Source organism: Lygodium microphyllum, chromosome 17 (assembly GCF_053477565.2).
Source record: "Lygodium microphyllum isolate KBCC chromosome 17, Lygodium_microphyllum_v1.1.10, whole genome shotgun sequence".
NCBI lineage: Eukaryota > Viridiplantae > Streptophyta > Polypodiopsida > Schizaeales > Lygodiaceae > Lygodium > Lygodium microphyllum.
The window spans coordinates 1211889-1222363 of NC_141151.1; the positions used below are offsets into that span (position 1 = coordinate 1211889).

Sequence of the window (10475 nt, forward strand, 5' to 3'; positions counted from 1 at the left end):
AGCTCAAATCTCCTACCTATCTCAAGCACCAATTCGAGGATACAACCCTACTTTGATGCTCAATTTGAGGCACACAAGTGCTCAGGCTTGAATCCGTTGATCCCGCCAGTAGAACCAAAATGTAGTGGGAGCTTACACTCAACCACCAAGACCCATGGACCGCTTATTGCTTCAAGCGTTTCAAGCGAGCACAAATGGCTATCTCTCACCTAGCCGACACGCCTTCAATCCTAAGGGGGTGTACTGAGCTTACATTGATGCCCGAATGAGTAGCCTCCTCCCTCAAGCAAGTCGGTAGCTCCACAATTTGAGATGCAAGCTCAAGCAACCTCAAGCCTCCACCTTCAAGCTCCATCCTCCATAGAGATAGCAGCATACGAGACAAGAGAAGAGAAGAGAAGAGAAGAAGAAGAGAGAAGATGATGGAGAGCTTCTTCTCCATGATCCCTCAACGTGGCATATATTGTAACATTGTAACATAGAGGCCAGTGTGCATACTACACCTATATATGCATTTCTTCTAGCATTGAGCTCTACGCTATGCCAAGCCAAGCGTTCATCCTATACCCTACATCCTCCATAGTATTAAGCTTAGCCGTAGAGCCAATTGTGCACACTAGACAAACACATTCTTCCTCGCATTGAGCTTGACCTAGGGGCAAGCATGTCCCCTATACTCTTACATGAAATCTTTACAGCATTGAGCTAAGTCCTAGGGCTAAGCCAAGCATCCACCCTACAATTTACATTCTCCATAGGAATTAGCTTGGGAGGGCCAAGCACACACACTCATAAAGTACATTCTCCCTATACCATCTTTTTAGCATTCATTGTATTCAAGAGGTATCATTTTATACATTTATACACAAAGGCTACTCTACACAATGTAAAACTTTGCAGGCAAAGACAAAACAAACAAATGTAAAGGGCTCATTGTTGTTGAATCACACATATGTAAGATTTGCCTACTATCAAGCTAACAAAGAGATTTTGCATGTATTAGGATGGCCATTCTATATTGAAGATACATATAGCTCAACTACACAAGATGTGGTTTATAATCAATATAGCTTTTCTTTTAATTTGAAGGCTTTGCAATCCCTCATGATTCAATAGTTTGAAGCCACCCCTACAAAATGTGTTTTAAAATTTGGTTTGACAAGTATCAAATCATCAAGAATAAAGAATTAGAAAGAGTGACTAGAACTTTGATCAATAGAGCACTTGATCCTTCCACTAGAAAAGATGATCCAAAGTGGTTTAAGCATACAATGCAAGAATAATATATTTTCTCTAGGATCCTTTGAGATATGTCCAACTTTGCTATCAATGGGAAGGAAGTAAATATTCACTTTTCAAAGTCTAATTTTTTTAGGTACCATGTGTTTTAGGTTTCTATAGAGAAATTGGGTCTTTTATATTATTCCAATACATGTGATCATTAGGCATGAGCAAAGGAATGGAAAAACATTACATGTTTAAGGCATGGGATAATATAAATGGAACGGCATATGGTAGATAACCATCCGTCATAGGTAAAAGTGTGTTTAAATATATGCAATTTTATACTAGACAGTCATGCCATGATATGGTATATGACAAATGAGCCTAAAGAACTTCAAGTTCATGTATAATCTATCAAAAAGGCCTAATTCTAAAAGCATGTATATATCGCATGAGCTCTGCAAATGCGCTCAACAAGAAGTGTTGGAAGAAGCACCAGACATGCAAATGGACCTTAATCTTCAAGCAATACTCAACATTTCACTATGCAAACTTCACATTTGTACAATGTATGCTCTATATAGAATGGTTGAAGCAGTAATTTCTGTACATATGCCTTGCATGGAATCTGCAACCTAGAGCAGAAAAGGAGACATCGATAAAAGCATTCAAAAAGATTCTCTCAAGGATTGACTTACATGGAGAAAATGTCTAGATTGATGCAGATGAGAAGAGATCAAACAATGAAAAAGATGTGCCCATAAAGCCCTCCATAAGAGATGTTAAAGCAAGAAGGTTCTTATTTGTGCCATCCCAAGACAATGACCCTCTTACCTCATCGATAAGTCAATGTCTATCAACATTGATGTTGTAGGAGGGGGAATTATATAGTATAATAAATGGAAATATGTTCACAATGCAATAGTGGACCATGCAAACAAAAGCCACACTAGATCATGAAAGGCAAACGTTTGGAGATTTTTGGAGTTTTGATAAGCAAGTGTTGATAGTGACTAATCACATCACCTTTCAGCGACACTTGAAGAATTTAAGAAATCAACACTCCAAATTTTGATAAGCAAGCATTGATAGTGACTGATCACATCACCTTTCAAACAACACTTGAAGAATTTAAGAAATCAATGATCAAAGCTTGGACAAACGAACACAACCCACTATATGATCAAGGAAGCCTTGGTACAAACAAGTTGCTATATAATATAAGGAATTTGGCAAATATATGGATACTGATGGTGTAATGTATGTTGCAATACATTACTTACAAGCATACTCCATGGTTTGCAAAAGAATATGGTAATGCTACATCTTATGTGATTACTTTCCTTTAAATATATTGAGCTCACATTATAAAAGAGCAAGCATTCTCGATCCCTACACCTATTTTGAAGGAGCTTCACAATTACTACCCCCCCCCAAAAAAAAAAGGTGCATAGGGGGGGGAAAAAACGGACAACACATAACACATGAAGATAGAGACAGTCTACCCCAATTTAATGACCATTTCATACAAAAGGATCTTTAAAGGTAGAATATAAATACTAATAAATATAGGCTTTCCACGTTTCCATTCAAAAGCCTTCAAATATTTTTTTGGCCCCTTATTCGCGCTCTTTTATGAAACCTTCATGTGTAAGTACAACTACCCAAAAAAGACATGAAAATGCTCCTAATTTTATTGTAATTTCAACTGTAAAAGACAAAACAGGCACCATCAAAATGAAAAAGATCTAATGGTGGCATATATAGGCCCCTTCAATATGGAGCTTCCTATCGGAAAACTTTCACAAATGTGCTTGGTATCAAGCTTTTCTTGTTTGCATGTTTGTTAAGTCTCATTTGCAAGAATGAGTAATCAAAATTAGACTTTGGCAGATTTCAAACCCCGCTACCCTAGCTCTCATCCTTCCCTTCTTTTTCTCATCTTTTTGGACCAAACAATCAGCCAGTCCGGTAGCATAGTACTCTTCCCATTCCTTATATTTAGCTGTCTTGTACCGTGCCAGTCTATGCAGCATTCTAATTCTACACTACAAAATCAACAACCTTATCATAGTACTCTTTCCATTCTTCAAAAGCAGACATTTTGCATAGCTTCCTTTCACTGTGCCAGTCTTAAATACAGTAACAGCAGTTTTATTCTAGATAACAGAGCCAACCACAATATGCACTCGTCAAGAATCCCAAGTACTAAACATAAACTCAGGGCACTCTTGTCAAAGATGGTAAAAATTGAGTTCCAGAAATTCTCGCAACAGAAATTATGGTACAAAGCGTCATACTAAATGAAAAACACCATGGCACTAGCTCAGTGTGAACCACAACACTTAAGAACAAAACTTCAACTTGTGGATCCTTGAAAATTCCAATGGCTTTATGAATCTGCTCTCAACTTACAATGGCATTAAATCTGGCATAATTCAGTGTCCAGTGTGGGGAAAATTCTTCCCCACACATTAGTGGATATAATACACAACAGGACAGAATCCTGCTTTTGGTCACAATTTGCAACCAAGGAGTGAATCAGCCCTCCCAGTCCTCTCTCTCAATCGTTGGCAGAAGTTACATTCTGATTGCAACAAGGTTTGCCTGATAAGGCTAATAACATGACTGCCCCCATTCCCCATGATATGTTGCCATTCTCATTGCTGTTGGAGGAGGTTTTACTAGCAGGATCAATCATGAGGTTACCGCCATCCAGCTAATGACGCCATGTTCTTCATTGTCTGTCCCACCAAGCTTATTAACAGCTCTCAAGTTGCATCTTGAACAGTATTCCTTTGCTCAATTCACCCTCAGCCCATTGATGTAGCATCCTTGCTCAATTTACAGAGCCCACTGGTGTAGCCAACACTATGATTGCCTCCTTTTTACAGCTCTACTCTGCATTTCATGAGATGTTGCTGAAAACGTGGTCTTGCGCTTGAAATTATGTTCATGCACATCTTCATCAGTTCCATCAGCTTCATCCAATATTTTGCTCTTATTGACAGCTCTAATACTATGCCTAGAGCGATCTTCTTTGGATGGATGCCTTTCGGCTCCAAGTCTATCAGCTAGACCAAGAGGCCTTCTATTCCTTAAACCAGTGAGAGTGTTTGTATCAGTTTCAATATCTTTACTGTCCCCGTGCTTTTCAGTAACAGTTCTTTTGGACCTTTCCTTCGGCCGCTCATCAGGAAAGCTGATGCGAGAAAAGACACTTGGCTTGTTCTTCTTCTCAGACCTTTCAGCAGTGTCACTTCCTTTTTGGAGAATGTAATTCTTCTCCACATCCAGACTAAACCGTTCAGACTTCTCTACAACCTCATGCCCATCCCCCTTTCTCTCCTGCCGCCTTTTTCTGGTGAACCGTGGTGGTGACAAAGATTTGGCAGCTCCTTTGAGATGACTACTATAGGTACTCCTGTCTACTTCATCATTAACCTCTACCTCAGCTGGACTTGCAGGACTGCTTTTGAGATGGGACCCCCTCTGCCAATGAAATCACTTGTTAGAAAAGCAGCCAGAAAACATTTCTTCAATACTACCAGCATTTCAGGAAATGACCAAAAAACCTGTATTCAATTGACTGACCTTTGCTTTTGATGACCCTGGATCGCCACTTGCAGTGTCTGTAGCATCCTCCCTGTCATGCATGAATAAAACCATAAGATTCAGCTTAGCAGGCCTCAGAGTTCTTAACAGCATACAGCCAGAGAATGCAGGCCTAAAACCTTCTTAAGTAAGTAGATTCAATATGCCTCACCTGTACGACACTCTTTGGTCCATTTCTTTCTTCTTTCTCAACTCAGCCTTCCTAGCTTCAAATTCCTCTTGGCTCATGATATTTGAGCCCATGACAAAGTTTGTGGGATTATGGTCCATCCCCTCTCTGCTCAAAAGTCATCAAAAATATAGTTAGCTACTGCAAATACGAAGGCGACCATCAATTATAATAGCTGCAGAAATTACCTCTGGAAAGAAGCCATCGGTGGCATGAATGCAGGATGACCAATTGGCTCAGGGAGTATCATGCCTCCATAAGCCATGTCAAGAGGACCAGGAACTCCATATCCCATATAGGAAAACTGAGTATTCAGACAAGGCTGACCAAACGCATCAACAATCCACTGAGGACCGCTCCAGTAAGTGCCATAAGGAGCAGGATTGGGTGGATAGGGAATCAACCCGGCATCAACTGGATACTCAAAAGCACTGACCCTTCTATGCATCTCCTTCTCTGAAAGTCCAGAGCAAAACAGTAAGAGATGAATCAAGCAACTAGTTTCATACAAATAGAAAGTAAGAAGCCCACTGATGTGACCTCTAACATACTCTACAGTTAAGATGCCACAAATAAAGACCCAATTTCCCTTTCTCCAACCAATATCAGGTCCCAATGTTAGTTCATCAGCACAACAGGCATTACGTCATCTTATATGCAGGAAATCATAACTACTTCACACTTACCTCCATTGACGGGTCGTGGACGCTTATTCTTTAATTTCTTTTTCTTTGCTGCAAAAGAATCAACAAATAGAAGAATGATCAAGAACCGCAACCTCAACCCAGGAACACAAGCAATTAAAAGAACAACACACTGATGTTCACATCAAGGAGGGCAACTGACCTGCCACTGTATCTTGTTGTACTTCCTCTTCGATACGAGGGGCAATTTGAGAGCCAAGAAACTCTCCTTGTGATACATGTTCTTGCTTACTCATTGATTCTGCCGTTTGTTCAACAGACTCTAGTCTCTTGCTGGAAGTGATTTTGCTTGGGGACTGTTGAGAAGATTGTACACCTCCGCCAGCCGGTTCCTTGGAAGCTGACAATGTTACAATTACATTTTTGTGTGAGCCTGAAGCTGAAGGTGAAGGTACCTTGACCTTAGGCCGCTGTGCTGACTCCATATCTACATGCCAAACATTGTGTCAAGTCTTCTGGTCTACATTTAAGAGCTAAAATTGGCAGCCTTGCAGTTATTAATACTTGCAGTGTTTTAACATTCTCTTCTACAAAACATTCATGACAACTCTCCGAACTCTTTCTGAACATTATGATTGAACCGTAATAGATACTTTAAGTCTAAGACAACCCTGTTCACCTCAGCGCATGCATATGTGTTTCAGTATCACAAAAACCAAACAACCATACCTTGCACTTGTTGCAAACTACCAGCATGTTCAGCACTGCTAGTAGCAGTAGTTGTTTCCAACAGCCTATTGATGGCATCCCTAAGTGTTTTATTTGGCAACAAATGATCAGCAAGAATATCCATTGCTCCGCACACACACTTCCCCTTGGAAAGTATTTGACTCCGAATACCTAGTTGAGAAAGGCAACATAAGCTAACTTTCAACAAACCAAAGCCACGGTCAACTACTCCATAAGATGAATAGAAAAGCATATTCTTGTCACATACATTTATCACAATAACTTTTGAAGCAGCATTTGCTTGTGAGAACAGCATCTTTCAAAACCCCACCACAAAGAGGGCATCGAAATTCTGGGGGTATTTCAACTACGGCCTGTTTGGCAGGCAACCCTTCTATCTCCTTTTCGAAAACAGCCCTGCAAGAAGGCTCTGATTCAGACCATGCAATAGTAGTGCGTCTTACCACAGTTACAATGTAGCTCAATACTAAGTGTACTTACTCATTGGGCCTCAGAATAGCCACACCACCACTTGGCAATGCATAAGAACCGTCAGGATTAGCCACAAGCATAGACTTTGGTATGCCTGTTGGAGGCTTCATTTTCTTCAAATCATAAGCAGGATCACCATTTGTAGGACAATGTTGAATAAAATGGCCTGTGAGTAATTATCAAGTTAAGAACACAACAGACAATGAATTGTTCTGAACCCAGTAGAGTGTTGGCATTACAGCCACTATCCTACTGACCTGGCACACGACAACGGTGACATATATAGCCTTGAGGAGGAGTTTTTTTCTCAAGCCCTCTGCCTGCAGTTGAGATCAATTATGTTATAGCATCAAACAACATTAATCAAAGCTCTACACACAATTCCTTGTTCACAACGTTAAGGGTAAAGTAAGCCTTGTTTTAACACAGATTTGTATGTTCGGTGTTCCTCCTGTCCATATAGCTGAAAGATATGGACCAAGTCAACAAGCATACATGCACATGTGACCAACTGAGCTGAACTCCCTTGGTTTAGCGCAGGACATGGTAACAAGCAGAATGATTGCATGCAGATACAAGTCCAGAATAAACCGCATTTGCAGGACATGTAAATGCATACACACAAAGATGTTTAGACGATAGACCATCTACATCAAATTCTCTGATATGCAAACTCCATAAAGCATTTCAAGAATGATTAAGAGACTTTCTGACAGCCATTAATAAAGAGAAAAGAACTGACCAAAGCCTCGTCCACCAAGACCCCGACCTTGTGATCCTCTTCCATAACCTCTTCCAGTGGATAAACTTTCTTGTGTTTGCCTATCACAACCATAAAAAGTTCACATGAAGCTATGTAATTTCCTAACATAGTTTCCTACTGACCAAACACACCATATCTCTCACTGATTTTGAAACAACAAAGACAAAAACAACCCTGTTTGATAATCTCATTACCTCTGCCAATCCGAAGCTGATGCATCAACAAATGCCTTGATCTTACTGTCTTCTTCCGACTTGTCCATTGCAGGTTGCTGCAGTGGAAGCTGCTCTGGCATGGTGTAGAGGTCCACACCAAATTCATCTGCCCACTCTGCTTCCTCAACCTTGCGAAAGTAGATAAGACCGCTATTAAAGATTGCTGGCAGATGCACTATGCCACAAAACAATGCACTGTAAGCAGAAGCCAGAAGCTTACTTGTTTAGATGAGCGAGGAAGTGGTAGCTCAGCCGCAGGCTTAGCAGCTGACACCTCCTGAGGTTTATCCGACACCTTTTTCCTGCATATTTTCATACATACTTCAGTCATTTGGCATCACTCTGCTTTGACGCAACCCATTACACACTAAGCACATGAGCCTAAAGCTGGCAGCTGGAAAATGCGAGGTTCACATTTTCATGGAGAGTAACGTCACAAACAGACATTTCAGCAGGGGCAGGTTGCACTTCACTCCCAGGTCGAGAGATATTATGTGCAAAATTTTACAACAATAAAAAGCTAGATATAATGAAATTAGTAGCAAAGAATGCCACTCATAAGTGCAACCTCAACACCTACTTCCACTCCAAATTAAATCATTGAAAAGAAACAGAAACTCAAAGACCTAGAGAAAAAGACAGTACTCTTCTCTGACTTCAGCAATAATTGGCATCTGCCGCCTTCCAGGAACACGACGAACTAGGACAGAGGTGTTTTTTGGTATCAACTGTGCTTCATCAAGGTACTCTGTAATTAAGACATACACAAAAAACTAATCATGATTCAAGTACTACCATGTGAATTGCTAGCAAGGCCCGACTTAACCCTGGGGGGACCTGAGAAATCATATCCAAGTGGAAGAACAAATAGTTCCTTTCACGTCCTCCGCAGGGGCTAACATCTGTGATAGGCCTGCCTTTAACACTCTTCTAACTACAAAGCGATCTCCTGCTAGCATAAAAAGACCTAAATAAAACAAGCCTTTCTTGAAAACCCACGCCAATCATAAACCTTCATGGCACCCCTCAGCTCTGATAAGCTCTAACAAACATACAAATCTAAAACTACAAAGCAAAAGAGCGGACCTTCATCTGTTTGTGCGTTCGAGATCAGGAGGTCATAATCAGATCCTCTGCCCAAATTCTTCTTTTCAACAATTTTGTCTTTCAAATTTCCAACAGAAATGAAATGTCCATCAATGGATATCGAGTCGTAATCTTTTGCACTTTTAAACTTATAATACACAGCCATATTCTTCTCAAGACTCAAGATACAAATATATACAACAAGAGGTGTAGGCCTGTCCAAATTGGACTGCACTACTGCTGACAAAAACTAAATGGGGCTACAAATATATATTCCAAGAAAGTAGCTTTCCCACAGTAGCAGTGATTGGAGCAAATATGGCAAGCCTTCAAGACAGCGTGCAGATCAAAGCTCAGGAACTGCTGAAAGCCACGAGTGGTGGCATGAAGTCATCAACACAATGTCAATACATGTAGCAGAGATACAAAGCATCCAGGACCAGGTCAACGGGTATCTTCAGAAACTAAGGTGAAATCACTTCAATGAGCACCGTGAGCTGCTGCCTGAAATTCTAATGCGAAATCACTCCAATGATCACCACGAGCTGCTGCCTGAAATTCATGGACAGACGGAACGCGATCCAGTCAACCACAAGCCGTGATGTCGTATGCTACAGATCTAAGCTTTTGCTTTAGATCAAGAATCCATCCAGTCTCACCCTCCGAGCAGCAATCTTTATGGCCACTAACAACAGAAGGCTGACAACCGGGGCCAAAAAAGAAGAGCCGGAGAAGAAGCAGGTGCGCGAGGCCAAGTAAGGGCTGGCACACGACGAAAATTCCTTGGCCAGGAGTGCTCTTTGGAACCTGTTTCCTGATATCTTGAACCCCCGCGTCTGTGTACAAGAAGGCAGGCGCTTCTGCCAAAACCTTCAAAGGCTTCCGATTCTGTCGGAAAACTCCAAGGCAGACCCTTCTGCCAGAAACATCAACGGCTGCGTCCAAGCAAACCTGACACCGACACGGCAGAGCGAAAAAGCCGGCCAACGGAGAAAAGACAGGGTTCTCAACAATCCGCCTCGGCCGGTTTTGAAGAAAGAGAGAGGGCCGTGACGACGCCGTGCAAGAGGGGAGGAGAGCAGCGGTAATGCCTGCGACGAAGCTGAGAGCAGCGTTTGGACTTTAAACCAGGCGCGATTGGCTGTTCGTCCGTCTTCTGTCTTCTCCCGTCATCACAGAGGCAGGCAGCTTTGACCTAATCTTCCATGGCCACCGCGTAAAAGAAGAAACGACGGGAAAACGCAGCAGAAGAGGAAGGAGGGGGAGAAAAGGAAGAGAGAGAGAGAGAGAGAGAGAAACGAAAGGAGGAGGAGGAAGAGGAGAATAGAAGGAAACGCGTATGACTGAATTATTGTTTGAAGGATTACTACCTATATAGTTTAAAAAGGCCTCGCATTTTTCTTTGGTCGTTCGGCCTGTTATTTGTGCAATTTTAATTTTTGATTTTTTATTTTTAGGTGCGGTCTAGCCTGGATTCTTTTTGGCCTGCCAAGTCCTAAAGCAACTTGCCTCCTTACTCCTTTCGAGATATAGGAAAA

The 10475-nt window shown here is 41.4% G+C and overlaps 1 protein-coding gene across 1 annotated transcript; it reads right to left on the bottom strand.

The window, feature by feature from the left end:
- Positions 1–3568: 3568 nt before the first annotated feature.
- Positions 3569–10268, bottom strand: LOC148021492 (E3 ubiquitin ligase PQT3-like). Its single transcript, XM_087696900.1, has 15 exons — positions 8938–10268; positions 8497–8599; positions 8072–8153; positions 7831–7979; positions 7616–7695; positions 7131–7193; positions 6883–7039; positions 6650–6798; positions 6382–6552; positions 5855–6139; positions 5695–5742; positions 5197–5464; positions 4991–5116; positions 4819–4870; positions 3569–4716 (listed from the first exon to the last, which is right to left on the bottom strand). Exons 1-15 carry the CDS (start codon positions 9101–9103, stop codon positions 4096–4098), a joined length of 2520 nt encoding a protein of 839 aa, XP_087553026.1. The 5' UTR covers positions 9104–10268; the 3' UTR covers positions 3569–4095.
- Positions 10269–10475: the final 207 nt, after the last annotated feature.

What these genes read in the sequence shown, in the direction of transcription:
- LOC148021492 (XM_087696900.1), bottom strand. Translation starts at nt 9,103, where the DNA reads ATGGCTGTGTATTATAAGTTTAAAAGTGCAAAAGATTACGACTCGATA. An exon ending in TCCACGACCCGTCAATGGAG is followed by an intron (nt 5,465 to 5,694) that starts GTAAGTGTGAAG and finishes CTGGACTTTCAG; the next exon opens with AGAAGGAGATGCATAGAAGG. An exon ending in CAGGGTCATCAAAAGCAAAG is followed by an intron (nt 4,717 to 4,818) that starts GTCAGTCAATTG and finishes TTTCATTGGCAG; the next exon opens with AGGGGGTCCCATCTCAAAAG.